At 40.4% G+C, this 24399-nt stretch overlaps 1 protein-coding gene across 1 annotated transcript; it reads right to left on the reverse strand.

The window, feature by feature from the left end:
- Nucleotides 1–1052: 1052 nt before the first annotated feature.
- On the reverse strand, nt 1053–1665 carry LOC140805319 (uncharacterized). Its single transcript, XM_073161589.1, has 2 exons — nt 1163–1665; nt 1053–1068 (listed from the first exon to the last, which is right to left on the reverse strand). The coding sequence occupies exons 1-2, from the start codon at nt 1663–1665 to the stop codon at nt 1053–1055; spliced, it is 519 nt and encodes a 172-aa protein (XP_073017690.1).
- Between the last annotated feature and the right edge of the window lie 22734 nt (nt 1666–24399).

Consider the following 24399-nt stretch of genomic DNA (forward strand, 5'->3'; position numbering starts at 1 on the left):
TGAAAGAGTGTGTAGCCCCTGAATCTAGCAACGCATAGGTAGCTACACCTAGAATGACAATCCTCCCTGCGGTGAAAATGCCTTTTAAATCTTTTCGAGTTGAATCTTAAGGATTTACTATCGTTAATTCTCAAAGTTGATAAGAAGATTTCGCGTTGAGATTAAACATTTCTTGGAGAAAATGCACTTTAGTCCCTTAAATTTTTGAAATTTGCACATTTGACCCATAATTTTTGAATTATTGCAATTTAGTCCATAACTTATTTCGAAATTCCAATTAAGTCCTTTAAGTCTTGAGAATTGCATTTTGGTCCTTAAGAATTCAGAAATTGCACTTAGGTCCTTTAACTTTAAGTATTTGCATTGTAGTCCCTTAATTTTCGAAAATTTGCAATTTGACCCCCCAAAAATTCGAATTCCCCAAATTAATATTTCCTTTAATTTTGGCCCTAGAACTTTTTATTTGGAATCCACATCCTTCACATAAAATAAGGTACAAAATTTAAATCATTCGCTAAGGTTTCTAAAATCACCACTTAATTTCAACTAGGAAGAACATGCAACCTAATTTATTCTAGGTTGAAATTTGATCCCAATACAGTTCTAATAACCAATTTAAAATTTCATGCATAAATAAGCAATATAAAAATGTTAAATGACTAGGTTACCTGTGATGAGCGTAGTGTCTGCCTCTCCTTCCGCTTCCTTGGCGTTCATAGCATAAGCTCGAGCCGTAGCAACTGCTTTCCTCTTTGGGCAATCAATAGCCCTATGCCCTGCCTCCTTGCAGTAGAAGCATTTATAAGATCCCAACTCGCATTTGCCAAGATGAAGGCGGTTGCACTGTTTGCATGGTTGCCTCTCAGCAGGCTTTGGTGCACCCGGATTCGGTGGCCTTGGCGGTCCCGGGTTTTGTGGCTTTGGTGGTGCTGGCTTGTTGACTTGACCCTGGGGATTTGGAGGCCCTTGAGGTCCAGTGTAAGGCTTCTTATTAGGCTGATTATTATTCTGATACTGATGTCTCTTGCGCTGTAACTCGAAGTCGATATCCCTCAAGGATTGCTCAGCCTGATAAGCAAAAGTAACTGCCTTAGCATAGTCCCCCGGACGCATCATCATGACCTTATCCCGTATGGTAGGACGTAGGCCATCCATAAAGTGCCTCATCTTCTCTTCCGCGTCGCCAGCAATAAGGGGTACAAAGTGGCAACCCCTATCAAATTTCTTCACAAAGTCCGCAACCGGTACATCTCCCTGACGGAGAGTCATAAACTCCCTCTTAATCCTTCCCCGGACATCCGCAGTAAAGTACTTCTCATAGAATTTGGTCTTGAACTGTGCCCATGTGAGTGTAGCAAGGTCAACACTGTGCTCCACTCCTTCCCACCATAGTGAAGCGTCATCCCTCAGCAGATAAGTAGTACACCTCACCCAGTCGGCATCTCCCATGTCTAGATAACGGAAGTGTACTTCTAGAGAACGGATCCAACTCTCAGCAGCGAATGGATCGGTGGTGCCAGAAAATTCCCTCGGCGCTAGCCTCTGGAACTGATCATAAACATCGCGCGGTGGCCTAGGTGGCTGCGCTAAATGCTGCTGCTGCATCGGCTGTAACTGCAGCTGTAACTGCTGCTGCTGAAGCTGCTGCTCGAAGAGACGAGCCATGCCTTCTAATGCACGTGTAGCAGCATCCCCTGGTGGGGGTGGTGGTGGCGGTGGCGGTGGTTGTAAAATCCAAGCTTGGTGAACGGTACGGTCTAAGATTTTGTTTGATTATGGACTACTTGGTCAAGTTTAAGTATATGTTGGATGTTAAGATTGTCGATTTATGATTTATAGCATGGTTGGTTATAGATGTTGTGTAGTGTTATTGTAGCGGCATTACGATTAAATTCATAATAAATTGTATATTGATCCAAAATGAGGTAAGGCCACTTGGGTTAGAAAAATAAGACATAAGGCTATAACTTTTTTATTTTGAGTTTTGTTCAAATCATTGTGGAAGGTAAGCCAAAAGTGCCCCGAAGTGTGCCGTGTGTCGTGTGTTTCGTTGTTCCTCCAGTGATACATGTTGGGAGATTTAGCATAACTTTTTACTCAGGACTCCAAATGATCTGCAATTTGGATATGTTCAAGGAAAGACATAGAGCTACAACTTTGTAGTTTACCATTTTTCCAAATTATGAAGGGAAGAGGCGTTTCGGAAGCGATCTTTAACGTGGCTGTGCGCAGAGTGGCGGAGCGCACCCACGCTCCAAATGATGAGCGCACCCGCGGTCTACTGTTTCAGATTTTTGGATGATTTGACGAAGGTATAGCGCACCCGCGGTGCAAGGGCTAGCGCACCCGCGGTTTGTGAACAGTAAAGTCGTGTTTTTGGTGTTTTAAGGTATAAAATAGGTGGAGGCTTCATTTGTCTCTCATTTTTCTTCATTCTTCTCGGGTTCTTCAGCTCAAGGGAGGCTAGGGTTCCATTTTCTTTCATTTCCTTTCTTTGATTCATGCTTTGTGTTGGGGTTTTGAAGTGAGAGCAAGGTCCTTTTGGGTTCAAGGAGCAAAGGTAAGCTTTTGGGTTTAGTTATTGTTGGATTTTGGTGTTGGGAAAATTATGGAGTTTGTGATTGTGTTGGTTTAATGGATTTAATGGTTTGACTTTGTGATTATTGGGTAATTGATGGTGCAAATCATGGTTTATTGTTGTAGGTCGTGCCAAGAGATTAGAAACCAAGGGTTGCAAGTGCAGTAAGTGGAATTTTATTCTTTGTGCTCACATGATAATATATGTATTGTGTTTCAAGCTTTTAATGTGTTATTCCCTTCCATTTACTTCATGTTATGTATTGATACACCTTGTTGTATATTAGAGGCATTTAATCTCTCAACTATGTAAAAAGGGATTACAAGAGAAAAGAGTCTTCAAAGTGTTTGATGAAATGCCAAAGAGAGAGTTTAAATGATTTATGGATTGATAGATACATAGTCAGAGATTGCATGCAATTAGTTGATCAACGCCCATAGGCTTATATCCCTCAGAGTTATCGATTTATATCGATGGGATATAGGTACAGAGACAGAGATACTATAAAGATATCAATCCATCAGAGAAAAGGGAAATACCATCGTTATTGTTATTCAGACTATGATATTCATGATCCAGAGTTGATGGTATTTAATGATTTCAAAGCCATGTTTTACAGAGTATGATATGTATATCTTGTTATGTAAGAGTTCCACTTGCTGAGTTTTATAAATCATTCCAGTTATTTCATGTGATGTAGATAAGAGTGACGGACCAGGACGTTGATTGGAGCCGAGGTCATATGCATAGAAGATGGAAGGAAGAAGATATTTTGCTATACATGATCCAAATAATATTTTGTATTTTGGTGCAACACTTTATGAATCATGTATATACTTTTGATTGTACAATGAAATGTATTTTAAATCCTTCCTCCCTTCAAGCAAAATTTTTATTTAGAGTTCCGCTGTGATTTTTATTAATTAAGTCGAGAGGGTGTTACATTTAGTGGTATCAGAGCAACGTTCTTCGGACCAATGCATATGACTTCGTCTACTTTCAACGGTCCGCGTATGTCTTTTCTTGCATCTATTTATTGTTATCTATTGATATGTATTATGTGAGCACATTGTAGGAGTTATGCCTCCTAAGAGAAAGGCTTCAGAGGGTGAGGATAGTTCTTCATCTAGAGTTATCGATGAGTTCGGCAAGTTATTGAAAGAGCAAGCCAAAGTCCATAGTGAGCAGATTCAGCAGTTGCTCCGTTTACAGGGTACAGGCCAAGGTAGAGGACAAGTGAGAGGCCAAGTGGCTCAAGCAGTTGGAACCGATGGAACATTTACTGCTTTCAGGAGGATGGATCCGCCTGAGTTTGTAGGAAGCACTGATTTGGTGGCAGTAGAGTGGATCAAGGCACTTGAGGCTATTTTTGATCATCTCCACTATGAAGACAAAGACAGAATCAGTTGTGCAATGTTCATGCTAGTTAAAGCTGCACGCATTTGGTGGAATGCTACCAAGGTTGGTGTTGATGTTCCGACACTGAAGTGGCAAGACTTCACGGATCTTTTCTACGACAAGTATTTCCCGGATGCACTTCGAGCCCAGAAAGTGACTGAGTTTTTGGAGCTTCGGCAGGGAGGTATGAATGTGGATGAGTATATTTTGAAGTTCGAAAAGGCCTGTCTGTTTGCCCCATATATTGCTTCCAACGACAAGGACAAGTGTGCTCATTTCATTAGAGGCCTTAGAGCAAAGATCAGAAGGGACATCAATATGTCGAAGGCGGTGACATTCAAAGAGATTGTGGCTAAGACTTTGATGGCCGAGCAAGATGAGAAAGACATTGCTAGAGAGAGACAGGCGAGGCATCAATCTATGGTGCAAAGAGGTCAGGGTTCGAGCCAAAGGGAAAAAGGCAATTACAAAGGAAAAGGCAAGTTAGAGCCGAGTTTTAAAGCACCGACAGTCTCATTTGATCCAGAGAGACCGTTATGTCCCAAGTGCAGTAGGCCTCATAGGGGTGAGTGCAGGTTTGGTACTAATACTTGTTACCGATGTGGCACTGCAGGCCATATTGCCAAGGATTGTCCAAGAGGAGCGAGTAAAGAGAAGGTGCAGGGTCGCATCTTAACCATGACGAAGGAAGATATAAACCATGATTCTTGTGGGGCCCTTAGCTCCTAATCGTTATTACAATACAATCTGATTAGGGTTAATTAATCACAGCGGAAGACGACTTTAAAATTTCTTTACAACGAGCCCAAATCATTTCATTTAAATACTAAAAATAGTATTTATATCTCATATCATAATACATGCCCACACGTAATCAAAACCAATCACAAACAAACATCTCATATCCTCGGGACATGCCCCGGTATATAGATACATATACATATACTGGGAACAAGACATAAATCTCAACTCACACTACGACTCCCTCCAGAAGCACCCTCGCCGGTCTCCTGAAATCCTGGAGTACCTGCCATTGTCCACACACAAAGACAACAACAGCCCCCCTTGGGGGTGAGCAAAGCTCCGTATGGAACAACCAATCATATATACCACAGATATCTAAACAATGATATATGGTATGCAATGCATGTATGTCGTGGAGATATAGGGTCAAATGCCCATCCACTGAGCACATGTCAGAACCAATCGAATCGCTATCAAATCAAATGCTCGAGCTGGCACACCGGCCAATATGGGATACACGTATGATAACGTCGGCTAAGCGCTATCAAATCCCAAATCTCATATCCAATCATATGGGGCCACAATTGTCTATGCTTTACGGGTCATATAATACCGGCATAGCGATTGTGTTCACAAACCCCGGAATCCAATCCAATCAAATCAAGGTATCCAAGGATCATAGCTCAACGTGCATGTCATGTATCGATGTATGCATAAAATGATGTGTGTTAACAAAACATTTAATTTATACATCGATATCTCAATCTCAATGTCATGTATGCCACGTAATAAACAAATAGGGCACATAGACACGTAATCTCATTCCAATCAATCAAATCAATCCGACATATATCATATAATACAGATACCTGTCGTATGTTACCCGGTCGCAACATACCTCAATTCTTCGTTTCCTGTTGATGTAGCCTGAAGATATGGATATTACACTTTATCTACATCAATAACATAATCATTCCAATCAATAACATATTCTAAAATCATTAATATGAGTTTCAAATATCATTTGAAACTTCAATAATTTATATCAAATCAAAATCATTTCATAATTCAATTCCGACTTCGAATATAAGTTTCTTGTCGGTTATTCTACTACATATCAGAAATTCAACTTCAAATACATGCTATTCCAGCACTATGATATTTAGAGCTGCTGGAACTAGAAGAAAATTACCTCAGTCAGAAGCCCTCGACGCGACGATCACAAATATATAATTTGTTTCGCGTTTAGACAACGTCTCGAAGTCGATTCGGACAAAGGAATTTCGAATTCTTTCGAAGTCTCTCGAATTCTAGGATAAACATTGACGGAAGAAGGAAAGAAAGAATTTATTCTTCTCCCACCGCCTCTCGCGCTCGGGCGGTAGAATTCTCGCGCCCGAGCGCGAGACATTCTGTCCCCGAGAATTATTTACGCCGCGCTCGGGCGGTAAAAAGTTACCGCTCGGGCGCGGAACATTCTGCCCGAACACTAACTTTTCCCAACTCGGCGCTCGGGCGGTCATTTTCTACCGCCCGGGCACCACACATTCTGTACAGATATACACTTTTGTACTATATTGGCGTCCGGCTTCTCCAATCGAGCTCTTACAAAGTCAAATCATATACAATACTCATTTCTCAATTCATAGTCATAATATACATCGAATGTATAATCACATATCAAATTCATTAATTATCGATAATCACACAGGATTTACGATAATACGATACACGGTCCTTACATTTCTCCCCCTCTTAAAAGATTTCGTCCTTGAAATCTCAAACATCACTATATACATAACATTGGCAAACATATACACATGTCACCAATTATAGTACATATCAAAGCTAAAATCAGAAAAAGGATCATAATACATCGAATACAATGGAACAGATGTCATAGAATCAAATAAATACGGATACGAATCTCGCATCTTGCTCTCCAATTCCCACGTTGATTCTTCAACACCATGTCGTGTCCATTGCACTCGTACCAGAGGAATCGACTTATTTCTCAATATCTTCTCCTTTTGATCCATAATGCGAACAGGTTGTTCAACATAGGAAAGAGAAGGATCCAGTTCAACCTCGTCAGGTGCAAGCACATGTGATGGATCAGGTTCATATTTCCGTAACATAGAAACATGAAACACATCGTGAATAGCAGATAGAGCTGGTGGCAATGCCAATCGATACGCAAGATCACCAACTCGATCCAGAATCTCGTATGGACCAACATAACGAGGAGATAACTTCCCTCGCATGCCAAATCGAACAGTGCCTCTAAAGGGAGATATTTTCAAAAACACTCTGTCACCTTTCTGGAATTCCAAGGGTCGTCTTCGTTTATTCGAATAACTCGTTTGACGATCCTGAGCAGCTTTCATCCGCTGCCGAATCAACTGAACCTTATCGTTCATTTCCTGAATCATTTCAGGTCCAGTCAATTGTCTCTCACCAATCTCATCCCAGAATAACGGTGATCTACATCGTCTCCCATATAGAGCTTCAAACGGTGCCATACCGATACTCGTCTGAAAGCTATTATTATAAGAAAATTCAACCAATGGTAAGGCATCTTGCCATCCCATACTAAAATCCATCACAATAGCACGCAACATATCCTCTAAAGTCTGAATCGTACGCTCAGTCTGGCCATCAGTTTGAGGATGATAAGCAGTACTCATAGCCAAACGCGTACGCATCGCTTCCTGAAAGCTACCCCAGAATTTAGAAGCAAACCTGGGATCACGATCAGATACAATCGAGACTGGCACACCGTGCAGTCTCACAACATTCTCGATGTATAAACGGGCCATTCTCTTATAAGGATAAGTCCGCTCATACGGAATGAAATGCACAGATTTCGAAAGCCGATCAATAATCACCCAAATAGCATCACAGCCCTTGGGCGAACGAGGCAAATGAGTCACGAAATCCATAGCAATATGTTCCCAATTCCATTTCGGGATTTCCAGACTATGGAGCAATCCTCCAGGTCTCATTCTCTCGGCTTTCACTTGCTGGCAGATAAGACATTTAGAAATAAACTCAGCAATGTCCTTCTTCATACGTTTCCACCAGAATTGAGGTCTCAATATCAAATACATCTTTCGACCTCCAGGGTGAATACTGTACTTGCTACAATGTGCTTCTCGAAGAAGGGCAGATCTCAAATCAGAATCATCAGGAACTACCAGCCGACCATTAAGTCGTAAAGAACCATCAGACGAAATCTGAAATCCAGACTGATGTCCAGCAGATACAAGTTCTTTCGACTTCAGAATCTGAGCATCGCTTCGTTGGGCCTTTCGAATCTTCGATATCAAGTTCGGCTCAATTTGCAATGCTGAGACAGTGACAGAATTCCAATTCGAGTGAAAAGTCCAACCAGAAGTACATATATCCTCATGTACCTTGGCGACAGAAACAGAAGCTAAAACAGAATCATGAACCTTACGGCTCAGGGCATCCGCAGTAACATTCACCGATCCAGGGTGATATTGAATCTCACAATCAAAATCCTTCAGGAGATCCATCCACCTGCGTTGCCTCATATTCAAATCAGATTGAGAAAAGAGATATTTCAGACTTTTATGATCTGAATATATAACAAACTTTTCTCCGTACAAGTAATGGCGCCAAATCTTCAAAGCAAATACAATGGCAGCCAATTCGAGATCATGAACAGGATAACGAGTTTCATGAGATTTCAACTGACGAGACGCATAAGCAACCACTCTGCCGTGTTGCATCAGAACACAGCCTAAACCTTTACCAGACGCATCTGTACAAACCACAAATCCTCCGGTACCTGAGGGAATAGTAAGCACAGGTGCTGTGGTCAATCTCGTCTTCAATTCAAGAAAACTAGCTTCACATTCATCTGACCAAATGAATCGCTGATTCTTCTGTGTCAGTTGAGTGATAGGTTTAGCTATCTTCGAAAATCCTTCAATAAAACGACGATAATATCCCGCTAAACCCATGAAGCTACGGATCTCAGGAACATTCGTAGGTCTTGGCCAATTCAATACAGCTTCGACCTTCGAAGGATCAACAGATATGCCATGTCTCGAAATGACGTGGCCTAGAAATACCACTTTGTCCATCCAAAACTCACATTTGGACAATTTGGCATACAAATGACTAGTACGAAGAATCTGAAGTACCAGTCTCAGATGTTCAGCATGCTCCTTTTTCGATTTCGAATAGACAAGAATGTCATCGATAAACACAATAACGAATCGGTCTAGATAATCTCGAAAGACACGATTCATCAAGTCCATAAAGATAGCAGGAGCATTCGTAAGACCAAAAGGCATAACAAAGAATTCATAGTGGCCATACCTCGTACGAAAAGCAGTTTTGGGTACATCTTCGTCTCGAACTCGTACTTGATGATACCCAGAACGAAGATCAATCTTCGAGTATACAGAAGTACCCTGAAGCTGATCAAACAAGTCATCAATACGGGGAAGTGGGTACTTGTTCTTCACAGTAGCCCGATTCAACTGCCTATAATCAATACACATTCGCATAGTACCATCTTTCTTCCGAACAAATAAAACTGGAGCTCCCCAAGGTGATACACTCGGTCGAATATATCCCTTATCGAGAAGATCCTGTAATTGTTCTTTCAACTCTTTCAATTCCAATGGTGCCATGCGATAGGGAGCTTTAGAAATAGGTGCAGTTCCCGGCACCAGATCAATACTAAACTCAACTTCTCGATGAGGAGGAAAATCAGGAATCTCATCGGGAAATACATCCGGGAATTCTTTCGCAACAGGAATCTCAGATAAAGAAGACTCCTTCTTCGAAATATCAATAGCGTAGATAAGATAGCCCTCATCTCCGCTAGTCAACAATCGGGACATTTCCAAGGAAGATACCAATGGAATTTTGGCTTGGGAACCCTTGCCATAAAAATTCCACTTGGGTCCATCAATCGGTCTAAATCGAACTACTCCATGACAACAATCAACAGTAGCTCGATTCGTCATCAAGATATCCATGCCAACAATACAATCAAAGTCGTGCATAGGGAGGACAATCAAATTCAGAAATATCACATTATCCTCATATATCAATACACAATTATGCACAACTCTCTCAGACAAAATAATCTTCCCTGCTGGCGTGGCTATCGACAAAATATCATACAACGGGGTACACTCAATATCGTGAGATGCAACAAATGCATGAGATATGAATGAATGAGATGCTCCTGTATCAAATAAAACACGTGCAGGATAATCGCAAAGCGTGCAAATACCTGCAATCACACCTCCAGGAGCTTCTCTCGCCTGATCCTCAGTCATGGCATACACTCTCACCTGAGGAGGAACTTGAGCACTCGGACCACCCGGTCCTCGATATCGTGGGACACTCGACTGCTGAAAAGATGGAACAGGAACAGCAGGTCTCATCATACCAGGGCCACCTCTAAATCCTGGCTGGGGTGGAACAGAAGTCGTACCCCTGTTCGGACATACACGAGAAAAATGGCCTTCCTGTCCACACTGAAAACAAGTACCAAACATACCTCGACACTGCTCGATGGTATGTTTACCTCCACAATGGCTACAGTAGGGAGCAATCACCGGACTCCCTTTCTGTGATCCACTCGAACTCGTAGAAGACGAGGAAACAGAACCAGTCTTCTTAAACTTCTTCCCTCTCGGCCTCAAAGCAGGCTGCTGAGCTGACACTGGTGGTGGAGGAGTATACTGTGGACCTCCCCGCCTGAGTCCAGCCTTGGCTGCCTTGGCTCTCTCAACTGCCTCTGCGTAGCTGGTAGGCAATCCAGAAACCACATAAGTATACAAAGCAGGATGTAAACCATTTACAAACCTGTTATACTTTGCCCTCGCATTCCCAGCCACGTGAGGTGCATATTTCAACAAAGTAGAAAATTTCGAAGCATACTCCGCAACAGACATCGTTCCCTGCTGCAGATTATTGAATTCATCCTCCTGAGCAGTATAATAAGATGGAGGAGAATACTGTTCCAAAAACTGGGCCTTGAAGACATCCCATGTGACTTCAATGCCAGCCTCTTTCAATCCCATCTCAGCAGCTTCCCACCAAGATTTAGCTCGGTCCTTCAACTGATATAGAGCAAGTTTCAGTCTCCGGGCCTTGGAATACTCAACAATATTGAACAAATGCTCGATGTCTTTCAGCCAGGCCTCAGCTCTTTCAGCACTCTCATTGCCAAAGAACCTCGGTGGTTTCAGATCCTGGAATCGAGCCATCACTACATCCATGGACAATCCTTCAAATTGCCCAACAATTCTCTCAGTGCTGCTACTCGCAGCTTCATTTGTGGGATCCATCTACAAATCAAAAGATGAATGAATACCACAATTTCATATCAAATCATATCATTCTCATCTCATATCATCAATTCCATCAAATACTTACTCAAATCAAATCAAGTAAGAGCAAGTAATACAAATAAATCAAACACATACGCACAATTCATTTGTGCCTATTCAAGTGTACACAAGACTCAATAGAGCATTCCCAGCTATGCTCTGATACCATACTGTGTGGGGCCCTTAGCTCCTAATCGTTATTACAATACAATCTGATTAGGGTTAATTAATCACAGCTAAAGACGACTTTAAAATTTCTTTACAACGAGCCCAAATCATTTCATTTAAATACTAAAAATAGTATTTATATCTCATATCATAATACATGCCCACACGTAATCAAAACCAATCACAAACAAACATCTCATATCCTCGGGACATGCCCCGGTATATAGATACATATACATATACTGGGAACAAGACATAAATCTCAACTCACACTACGACTCCCTCAAGAAGCACCCTCGCCGGTCTCCTGAAATCCTGGAGTACCTGCCATTGTCCACACACAAAGACAACAACAGCCCCCCTTGGGGGTGAGCAAAGCTCCGTATGGAACAACCAATCATATATACCACAGATATCTAAACAATGATATATGGTATGCAATGCATGTATGTCGTGGAGATATAGGGTCAAATGCCCATCCACTGAGCACATGTCAGAACCAATCGAATCGCTATCAAATCAAATGCTCGAGCTGGCACACCGGCCAATATGGGATACACGTATGATAACGTCGGCTAAGCGCTATCAAATCCCAAATCTCATATCCAATCATATGGGGCCACAATTGTCTATGCTTTACGGGTCATATAATACCGGCATAGAGATTGTGTTCACAAACCCCGGAATCCAATCCAATCAAATCAAGGTATCCAAGGATCATAGCTCAACGTGCATGTCATGTATCGATGTATGCATAAAATGATGTGTGTTAACAAAACATTTAATTTATACATCGATATCTCAATCTCAATGTCATGTATGCCACGTAATAAACAAATAGGGCACATAGACACGTAATCTCATTCCAATCAATCAAATCAATCCGACATATATCATATAATACAGATACCTGTCGTATGTTACCCGGTCGCAACATACCTCAATTCTTCGTTTCCTCTTGATGTAGCCTGAAGATATGGATATTACACTTTATCTACATCAATAACATAATCATTCCAATCAATAACATATTCTAAAATCATTAATATGAGTTTCAAATATCATTTGAAACTTCAATAATTCATATCAAATCAAAATCATATCATAATTCAATTCCGACTTCGAATATAAGTTTCTTGTCGGTTATTCTACTACATATCAGAAATTCAACTTCAAATACATGCTATTCCAGCACTATGATATTTAGAGCTGCTGGAACTAGAAGAAAATTACCTCAGTCAGAAGCCCTCGACGCGACGATCACAAATATATAATTTGTTTCGCGTTTAGACAACGTCTCGAAGTCGATTCGGACAAAGGAATTTCGAATTCTTTCGAAGTCTCTCGAATTCTAGGATAAACATTGACGGAAGAAGGAAAGAAAGAATTTATTCTTCTCCCACCGCCTCTCGCGCTCGGGCGGTAGAATTCTCGCGCCCGAGCGCGAGACATTCTGTCCCCGAGAATTATTTACGCCGCGCTCGGGCGGTAAAAAGTTACCGCTCGGGCGCGGAACATTCTGCCCGAACACTAACTTTTCCCAACTCGGCGCTCGGGCGGTCATTTTCTACCGCCCGGGCGCCACACATTCTGTACAGATATACACTTTTGTACTATATTGGCGTCCGGCTTCTCCAATCGAGCTCTTACAACGTCAAATCATATACAATACTCATTTCTCAATTCATAGTCATAATATACATCGAATGTATAATCACATATCAAATTCATTAATTATCGATAATCACACAGGATTTACGATAATACGATACACGGTCCTTACAATTCTTCTGTGATCTCTAGCACTATTTTAATTTCAAGCAGAGTAGCTATGACATTGATTGATACAGGTGCTACTCATTCTTTTATGTCCGAACTATTTTTGAGATCTTTGGGTTTAGTTCCTTCTGTTCTTCCCCTCCAGTTTAATGTTGTATTACCTTCTGGGGATGTGTGGTGCCCGGAGTCTATTGTGTATGCGTCTTCTGTTCAAATTAATGAGCGAGTGGTTTTTGCCGATTTGATTGTTATTCCGATAGTTGCGTTTGATATTATACTTGGCATGGATTGGCTATCGACTTATTGTGCAGTGATTGATTGTGTTGCTAAGACGGTGAAATTTATAGATGATGGGAATAAGGAAGGTATGATCGCCAGTGCAGGTACTTCGCTGGTCTTTCCTTTTATTTCATGTCTTGAGGCTAAGAAGTTGTTGTTTAGAGGTTGTGATGGGTTTTTGGCTTCGATTGTTGATATGAATAAAATTGTGAAGTTGAATATTGATGATATTGATATTGTGAGAGAGTTTCCTGATGTATTTGAGGATGATGTGCCGGGTTTACCGCCGGACAGAGATGTAGAATTTGTGATTGATTTAGTTCCGGGTACGGTTCCTATTTCCAAGGCTCCGTACAGAATGGCCCCTTTAGAGATGAAAGAGTTAAAAACGCAGTTGCAAGATCTATTGGATAAAGGTTTTATACGGCCGAGTTCTTCGCCTTGGGGAGCTCCGGTTCTTTTTGTTAAAAAGAAAGACGGGTCTTTGCGGCTGTGTATTGATTATAGAGAAATTAACAAAGTGACGATTAAGAATAAATATCCGTTGCCACGGATAGATGATCTTTTTGATCAACTAGAAGGGGCTACAGTGTTCTCGAAAATTGATCTGCGATCTGGCTATTATCAATTGAAAGTTAGGTAGTCTGATATCCCTAAGACGGCGTTTCGGACCAGGTATGGTCATTATGAATTTCTTGTGATGTCATTCGGTTTGACTAATGCTCCTTCAGTCTTCATGGATCTTATGAACCAAGTGTTCAAGCCGTATTTGGATAGTTTTGTCATTGTTTTCATCAATGATATATTGATCTATTCCAAAACCAGAGAGCTTCATGTAGAGCACCTCAGAGTTGTTCTTCAGTTGTTGAGAGATAAAAGGTTGTATGCTAAGTTGAAGAAATGTGAGTTCTGGTTGGAACAGATTTCTTTCTTAGGCCATGTTGTCTCAAAGGATGGTATAGCTGTTGATCCAGTGAAAATCGAGGCGATACAGAAGTGGCCTATTCCTACAACTGTATTAGAGGTACGCAGTTTTCTTGGTTTGGCGGGTTATTATCATCGTTTTATTTCGGATTTTTCAAAGATTGCCCTGCCATTGACCAATCTGACGAGGAAGACTGTGAAGTTTGAGTGGTCCAATGAATGCCAAAGTGGATTTCAGGAATTGAAGGATAGATCGATGACAACTCCAGTACTTGTATTGCCCAGTGGTACAGAGGACTTTGTTGTTTATACCGATGCGTCAAAGAAGGGCCTCGGTGCAGTACTGATGCAACGTAGAAAGGTTATAGCCTATGCTTCTCGCCAGTTGAAAGACTACAAGAAGAATTATACTACGCATGATTTGGAACTGGCAGCTGTGGTATTCGCCTTAAAAATCTGGAGACACTATTTATATGGCGAAAAATGTGAAATTTTTACGGACCACAAAAGTTTAAAGTATTTGTTTTTCCAGAAAGAACTTAATATGCGACAGAGACTGTGGTTAGAGCTGGTCAAAGATTATGATGTGACGATTAGTTATCACCCTAGGAAAGCGAATGTTTTAGCGGATGCTTTGAGCGGTAAGTCAAGTTCTTGCCTGAGTTTTATGATTGGAAAGCCGTTGTTGCTAGACTTGCAGCGAGAGGAGATAGCTTTAGTAGTCCTAGGAACCATTGCTCGCTTTTCAGCGTTGGTCATTCGGGCTACTTTGACGGACAGGATCCGTAGAGAGCAGGCTGATGATGTTCAGTTGATAGAGATGAGAGCCAGAGCAGAGGAGAGAGGTAATTCAGAGTTTGGGATGAATGGAGATGGTATAATGACCTTCAGAGGTCGTATTTACGTTCCTATTGGTGATGATATTCGGCGAGACATTTTGATATAGGCTCATTCTGCACCATACTCGATACATCCGGGTGGTACCAAGATGTATCAGGATCTTCGTAGACTTTATTGGTGGCCAGGTATGAAGAAGGATATTGCCATGTTTATTTCTCAGTGCCTAACTTGTCAGCAGGTAAAGATCGAGCACCAGAAACCTGCTAGGACATTGCAGTCATTGCCGATTCTTGAATGGAAATGGGAGCACATTACGATGGATTTTGTGGTTGGTCTTCCTAGAACGCAGAAAGGTTATGATTCTATTTGGGTTATCGTTGATCGATTGACCAAGTCAGCGCATTTTCTCCCAGTCAAGATGACGTATTCCATGAGCCAGTATGCCGAAGAGTATATAGTAGAGATTGTTAGACTTCATGGTATTCATGTGTCAATTGTGTCTGATCGTGACCCTAGATTTACCTCAGAATTTTGGAAGAGTTTACACAGAGCTATGGGTACACGATTAGCATTCAGTACATCATATCATCCCCAAAGTGACGGTCAATCAGAGAGAGTTATTCAGATTTTAGAAGATATGCTCAGAGCTTGTACTATAGATTTTCCAGGTAGCTGGGATTCTAAATTGCCTCTTGTTGAGTTCACGTACAATAATAGCTACCAGGCGACGATTGGCATGGCACCGTATGAAGCACTTTCTGGCAGAAAGTGTAGATCTCCCTTATATTGGGATGAGATTGGTGAGAGAAAGATGTTGGGTCCAGAGTTTGTCCAACAGACAGCTGACATTGTTGTCGTTATTCGAGAGAGAATGAAGATAGCGCAGTCGAGACAGAAGAGTTATGCTGATGTGAGGCGAAGGCCGTTGCAGTTTGAGGTTGGCGACCATGTGTTCTTGAAGATTGCACCTCTTAAGGGTGTGATACGGTTTGGCAAGAAAGGAAAGTTAAGTCCGAGATTTATTGGTCCATTTGAGATCTTGGACAGAGTTGATGATCGAGCTTACAGGTTAGCCTTACCGCCAGATCTTGACAGAGTTCATAATTTTTTTCATATTTCCATGCTCAGGAAGTATATTGCGAATCCTTCCCATGTTCTTCGTCATGAGCCATTGGATTTGACTCCGAATTTAACGTATCAAGAGATTCCAGTTCAGATTCTGGATCACAAAGTTAAAGTATTAAGAAACAAAGAGATCGGCATTGTTAAAGTCCTTTGGAGGAATCAATTGATTGAAGAAGCCACGTGGGAACCAGAGGATAAGATGAAAGGAAAATATCCTGAGTTGTTTGCGCAGTGACGTCAATTTCAAGGACGAAATTCCTCTAAGGAGGGGAGATTGTAATATCCAAGCTTGGTGAACGGTACGGTCTAAGATTTTGTTTGATTATGGACTACTTGGTCAAGTTTAAGTATATGTTGGATGTTAAGAATGTCGATTTATGATTTATAGCATGGTTGGTTATAGATGTTGTGTAGTGTTATTGTAGCGGCATTACGATTAAATTCATAATAAATTGTATATTGATCCAAATGAGGTAAGGCCACTTGGGTTAGAAAGATAAGACATAAGGCTATAACTTTCTAATTTTGAGTTTTGTTCAAATCATTGTGGAAGGTAAGCCAAAAGTGCCCCGAAGTGTGCCGTGTGTCGTGTGTTTCGTTGTTCCTCCAGTGACACATGTTGGGAGATTTAGCATAACTTTTTACTCAAGACTCCAAATGATCTGCAATTTGGATATGTTCCAGGAAAGACATAGAGCTACAACTTTGTAGTTTACCATTTTTCCAAATTATGAAGGGAAGAGGCGTTTCGGAAGCGATCTTTAACGTGGTTGTGCGCAGAGTGGCGGAGCGCACCCGCGCTCCAAATGATGAGCGCACCCGCGGTCTACTGTTTCAGATTTTTGGATGATTTGACGAAGGTATAGCGCACCCGCGGTGCAAGGGCTAGCGCACCCGCGGTCTGTGAACATTAAAGTCGTGTTTTTGGTGTTTTAAGGTATAAAATAGGTGGAGGCTTCATTTGTCTCTCATTTTTCTTCATTCTTCTCGGGTTCTTCAGCTCAAGGGAGGCTAGGGTTCCTTTTTCTTTCATTTCCTTTCTTTGATTCAAGTTTTGTGTTGGGGTTTTGAAGTGAGAGCAAGGTCTTTTTGGGTTCAAGGAGCAAAGTTAAGCTTTTGGGTTTAGTTATTGTTGGATTTTGGTGTTGGGAAAATTATGGAGTTTGTGATTGTGTTGGTTTAATGGATTTAATGGTTTGACTTTGTGATTATTGGGTAATTGATGGTACAAATCATGGTTTATTGTTGTAGGTCGTGCCAAGAGATTAGAAACCAAGGGTTGCAAGTGTAGTAAGTGGAATTTTATTCTTTGTGCTCACATGATAATATATGTATTGTGTTTCAATGGTTTTAATGTGTTATTCCCTTCCATTTGCTTCATGTTATGTATTGATACACCTTGTTGTATATTAGAGGCATTTAATGTCTCAACTATGTAAAAAGGGATTACAAGAGAAAAGAGTCTTCAAAGTGTTTGATGAAATGCCAAAGAGGGAGTTTAAATGATTTATGGATTGATAGATACATAGTCAGAGATTGCATGCAATTAGTTGATCAACGCCCATAGGCATATATCCCTCAGAGTTATCGATTTATATCGATGGGATATAGGTACAGAGACAGAGATACTATAAAGATATCAATCCATCAGAGAAAAGAGAAATACAATCGTTATTGTTATTCAGACTATGATATTCATGATTCAGAGTTGATGGTATTTAATGATTTCAAAGCCATGTTTTACAGAGTATGATATGTATATCTTGTTATGTAAGAGTTCCACTTGCTGAGTTTTATAAATCATTCCAGTTATTTATGTGATGCAGATAAGAGTGACGGACCAGGACGTTGATTGGAGCCGAGGTCATATGCATAGAAGATGGAAGGAAGAAGATATTTTGCTATACATGATCAAAATAATATTTTGTATTTTGGTGCAACACTTTATGAATCATGTATATACTTTTGATTGTACAATGAAATGTATTTTAAATCCTTCCTCCCTTCAAGCAAAATTTTTATTTAGAGTTCCGCTGTGATTTTTATTAATTAAGTCGAGAGGGTGTTACAGTGGTGGTGGTGGTGCACCCCTTTGGCTGATCCCAATGTGATTAACACTGTTCTCAGCTTGGTTCTCATGAACGGGTCTACGCCTAGGAGCCATTAAATCTGAATGTTTTTCAAATTCCAACGTAACCAACATGCATTTAAATCTAAGTTCTCTAATCATGATAAATTCTAACATAATTAGCAATTTAAGCATGAATAGCAGCAATACTCAAAAAAGCTAATAAACATGTAGCATAATCATGATATTCATAACGTCAAGCAGGTAATAACATACTGAATCACATAAAGCAAGTAAAACTTACAACTTTGAGGCTTGACGACTGATCTTCCCGGCGCTGACGGTGGCACAACCCTTTACAGAACCATTGCTCTTATACCAACTGAAACGACTGCCCATTTTATTGCTTTAAAAGTACTAATTTTTTTATTTTTTTTAATAAAATTTCGGCCACTTCACAAAAACACATGAAAATATTTTCATAAAATATTTTGCCCTCTTTAAATTAAAATCTCGATCAACTAGTATTCAAAAATTCGAATGCAATAGACGTAAAATAAAATCGCCGCATGTTTACCAAACCTAAAAAGCAATAAGTTTGAAAAGGTAATGCCCATACTAAACCTCTCAAAAATCTCTCAAAAGCATAAATAAATAATCTTAAAAATCTTTAACTTAATCATAAAACATAATGCGGAACATAACGCGCTGGTCCTCGAGTTGTGTGCACCTTCAGTCCAGTAGTATCATCCGTCAAGAACCCCATCAATACCACCTGCATCCATCACACCTACTGAGTCTAAAGACTCAACAAACCATAATCTTGATAAGGAATAATAAGTATAAAACCACATGCAACAGTGAAAATACTTTTAAGTAAAAATAACTTTTCATGCTATGCAATAAAATCTTGATCATTTTTCCTTATCATGACAAAAACGTTTTACTTGATCATAATCATTTTTCCTTTTCCTTTTCCTTCGTTGAATTCAGATCGTTTATTGTGACTTTCCTGATCATGATCATGAGGGTCGATGGATCCATCTATAAAACCACAGTACTGGGCGGCGGGGGACACCAGCAACACTCTCACCGGTCAACTGGGCCCTGGCCTATCATTATCGAATAGAAATACGATCGTCGAGGCTCCCTCTGGGCCTTTTCCCATAAATGGGCTCCCTCTGGGGCCTTTTCCCCTCACGACATTCCCATTCTTCCGTTACCACTTTTTCGTTACCACTTTTCCGTTACATAAATTCGTAATGTTGAAAACACGATCGTCGGGCTCCCACTGGGACCATAACCCTCACGACGTCGCCAACATTAACGAACTAGTCACAATAACATCACATCCTTCAACATTATCATATGCATCACTTAGAAAAATCATGAACAATATTTACGTTTTCTTTTTTTTTAAAACCAAGCATGCAACGTATATTTTAAATGTCTTCTTTTATTCAATAAAAATCCCTTAGACATTTAAAATCACCAATAAATCATAATAAATTCATAAACATTTAAAAATATTCAATTTAAAAAAAACAGCATTTCGGGCACTGCCATGACCTTTACTAATTTCCCGGCGTAAAAAGACCGTTTTACCCCTGGACTCGACTTTTTAAGAACTCGACTTTTTTCTTGATTTCATGACTCTAAAATGTCCCAAATAAATATTTAAGCCTATATGAATTTTTCCGTAATTTTATTTTGCTTACAAATTAGACTTTTTCAATTTATCTTTTATTAGCTATTTTAACGGTGTTTAAATCCCGAAAAATACCAAACTTTAATATAAAATTCCTAAATTCTAAATTTAATCTTTTTATATTATTTTAGCCCTTATGGATCATGACTCGACCCCCGTGAGTCGTTTTCCAATTTTTCTTCGTTTTAGAACTCAATTTGGCACCTAAACTTCGACCCCGAGCCATCTCTTAAATTTATCGAGTTACCCCCAAACCATATCAAACCGAAAGATGCCCCACATGCTAAAGTTACCTACTGGACACTAGGATCATCAATACAACGCCCAAAAACCCCAAAACGAACCTGCCCAAGTGTTACCTATTCTGGCCGAGACTTGAGCAGTGCATGTATGCTTTGTGTGTGGTCGTTTGGTTGCTTCCCAAGCCCTAACACCCAAGCCCCAGCCAAGAACACTTGCATAGGACCCTAGAGAACTTCCCTAGCCCAGCCCTGACCCCTTGGACCGCGCCCAAGCCCTGCTCGAAGCCAGACCTGCGCGCGATCGCCCCTAGGTTTCTCTCGGGTGGAGTCCTTGCTGGTGTGGACTCCACCCCAGCCCTCCTAACTCAAGCCCTAGCGTGGCTAGGGCCCCTACTCCAACCCCTCACGGCCCTGGAACCAAGCCAAGACTCCCCAGCCCCTTTAAACCAATAAACCCGATCGCCCCTACCTATGGCAGCCGAGTGCAACTTTTCTGTTTTCCTTGCTTCCTTTTATTTTTTCTACAATCACGGTGTGTGCCTATGGTTTAATTATTTTGTTGAGTCTTTACTTAACATAAAAAGCATCATGGCAGCCCCCTTAACCAAGCCTAAAACAGTTTATTTGAATCAAAACAGTCAAGAAAATCGAACACCATCGTGCGCTGAATTTTTCAAAAAAACTGAACAATAACTTGCATGATGCATAGCATACGGTAATTCAAAGTGTAATATGATATGATAGATGAGCAAAAGAGATTAACGTGTGCCTTTGCGTTATAAACGCTCAGATATACGATGACGACGAAGAACGGAACGCGACGGCTTGGCTAGAACTCCACAAGACTCCCCTGAAAGCACACGGCTGCTGCTGTTTTTTATTTCCAGAAAAAAGAGAGAGTGCCGTGTGTGTTGGTGAAGGTGTGGCCGATTATTTTTGTGTGCCAATGGCCTAGGGTTTGAGGCCATATACAAATTAAATACTAGATTAATACTAAGTAGGCTTTTAGGCCTATTAAGCCATAAATTAAAGCCCATTAGTTTAATCTAGAATTTAATAGGATTTTAGCAAAGTTTTCTTTTAAATAAAAATGTGAATTTAATAGCCGGGTTGCTAAAAAGCTCGTATTTTATTTGAAAAACCAATACCGATAAAAATTACGTTCCGGCGTATAAAATCATCTTAAAACCCTATACTTTCAAAATTTACTTAAAAACATCGACCACCTTTCAAATAATTAAACATCCTTTATATTTTTAGCCCTCGGTCCCTGTTCCTTGATCGTCACTTGAATATTCTTAAAAATACCATTTATATGCATGACGACAATAAAAATATAAATTAGCATATAAACAAGTAAGTCACATAATTAATTAGCAATTAACTCAATTAATTATCCCTTTTTCATAATTTCCTAGATTCGCATGCCGTTGGATTACGTAATCTTAAATTTGGACGTTACACTGGCAAAATGTCCCTGCTGTCTATAGATGTGGCAACTACCAAGCACTCCTTGACATTGCTCGGTAGGATGTCTCCCTCCACAAGTCCTACAATACTCCCTTGTATAACTCTGGCTTTGACTGGTCTGTCGTGAGCCACTCGAACTAGAAGAACTGCTTCTAAATTTCTTGAACTGCTTCCCTCGAGCCTTCAAGAAATCCTTCTTTCCACCACTGCTGCTGCCACTCTCAAATCTGGGAGGGGGTTGCTGTGGTCTCGGTACTGGGGCAACATACGAAGCTCCTCTCTGTCTAATCACGCGGACTTCTGCTCCCTCTGCTCTGTTCACGGCATCAAAAAAGTTATTTGGTCGTCCGGTGTTCACCAATGTAAATATCTCAGGATTCAGGCCATTGATAAATTGATCAGCAACCGCTTCTTCATTTTCAGCCACATGTGGAGCAAATCTCAGCAATGAATAGAATTTGGACACATACTCCTCAATGTTCAACTGTCCTTGTCTCGGATTGACAAATTCTACACCTTTGTCCTTTTGGTACGAGACTGGAAAGAATCTTTGATAAAATTAAGTTCTAAATACTTTCCAAGTGATCACTGTACCTCGATGCTCAAAGACCCTCTTCGTCGTGATCCACCAGTTCTTGGCAACATCATGTAACTGGTGCCCAATCAGTTTCACTCTCCTCTCATCGGTGTAGTCCAAAGAGTCAAACAACATCTCTATGTCGTCTAACCAACTCTCACAATCCACTGAAGTCTCAGTGCCCCTCAGAGTCGGCAGATGAAAAGACTGAAATCTCTTTAATAGTGTCTCCATCGGAGTTGCTGTGACATCCATCGGAGGATTTGAAGTACTGCCCTGTTCCGGTATTCTTCGGGGAGGCATATCTGATTATCAAAAAGATTAGTAACCCCAAACCACAATTCTGTTTCAGTTCTCCTCCGATCATCTTACTGCTGATTCAAAATCGGTGCTGATTCATACTCAATAATACGCATTACCATATCAAATCAGATAAATCAAGTAACATGTATTAAAGCAGTAAGACATGCTAGCAATCAAAAGCAGGAAAGAAAACTCAATCTACCCCACTCATTAGCTTCTATCTCAGTCTAAAGGATCTATCGCTTTGATACCACCTGTTGTGGGGATCCGAACGCTAATTCAATTCTTAATCGTCATTAAGATCAATTTACTAATCAAGTAATTTGGGTCATAAAATTTTTTTTCTTTAAACGCGGAACGTAGTGAAATAAAACTAATATACAGATCAATATAAAAGTATAAATCTGGTACAACATACAATCATTTAAAACTAAGGTTTAACAACTAAATGTCAAGTGTCAAAACCCTATATACATCAAAGTCCGTAGTCTCCACTCTATCACGATCTCTCCTCATATCCTCATCCCTGATCCTGTTCCACCTGTTGTCATGTACACATACAAACAAGACAACAGCCGGATAACTCCGGTGAGAAATAAATCCCAGTATAAATCAATAAAACATGTAGTCATATTAAAACATATAAAAGCATGAACAGATATCAATACATGTAACATAATCTAAAGACATGAATCAATATAAAACTGTAATTTAACTGGTGACTCGTCATCTCAGACTCAACTCAATTTCTAATCTAGGGATCCCGGTTTCTGAATGTGGGCACATTTATCGAATCTCAGCGATAGGAATGAATTAACTCCCAAGCGACATCGATATAGTACACGCATCCAGTGTCCTGGCGAATCAGCCAAAGACTTGGCGCATCATCCAATACCTATTCTGACAATGTGCAATGGGCCAGTGACGACTCAGTCAAAGTCTGGCACCTATGTCAGTGACTCTCGCTCAATAACACTCTGCTATGTCCTCTACTATACTATAAATCAATAGACTCATCATACTCGATTTCAAACCTCAATGCAATAAAATAACGTATATGATTTTAGGGAAACTAGAGTCCAATGTGACTCAAGTTAATCTCCCGGTTAACATTGACTTATACCTTTCGTTCTTAGTCTCGGTCTGAATAACCGAAAGTTCTGAATTCAAGACTGTCTCTGTAAATCTGAAACGACATATCGAGAATCATAATATCAATATTTCATTCTCCATTCAACACTGAATCTGATTAATCTGAATTTAATTCAAATCAACGGCATAACGGCACAATCCCGATATCCCCGTCAATACAGTATCATCAGATATCAATTACAACTCATAACCCATATCCGATACAATTTGTAATCAGTCCATATTCCAAATCTATTCAATTCCAAATCAATATAATCAGAAAATCATAACAATTCTAGAATCAATCCGTTTTCTGATCTGACTTCGATTCTACGGTGTCTAATATATCAAGAACACCATATATCAATCAAATCATAATTCTTGTAATATCACAATTTCAAATGATAACAGAACTCGATAAAACTTACGTCCAGTTGTAGCCGTCGACTAGAGGAGTACGGTACTGTGTTTGGATTCAAAATCGGATAGACGGAATTGCCAAAATCACCAATTTAGTGTATTCCTCGGCTGAACATCTGAAGAAGACTAAAAGGATTTCATATATATATCAAGTTGCATGCCAAGGAAAACGTGGCTCATTTTCACACAATTCAAGTGGCGCTCAGGCGGTTGAAAAGCACCGCTCGGGCGCGGCATGTTCGGCCGTGATGTTCGGTTGAAC

Source organism: Primulina eburnea, chromosome 1 (genome assembly GCF_022965805.1).
Source record: "Primulina eburnea isolate SZY01 chromosome 1, ASM2296580v1, whole genome shotgun sequence".
Taxonomy (NCBI): Eukaryota; Viridiplantae; Streptophyta; class Magnoliopsida; order Lamiales; family Gesneriaceae; genus Primulina; species Primulina eburnea.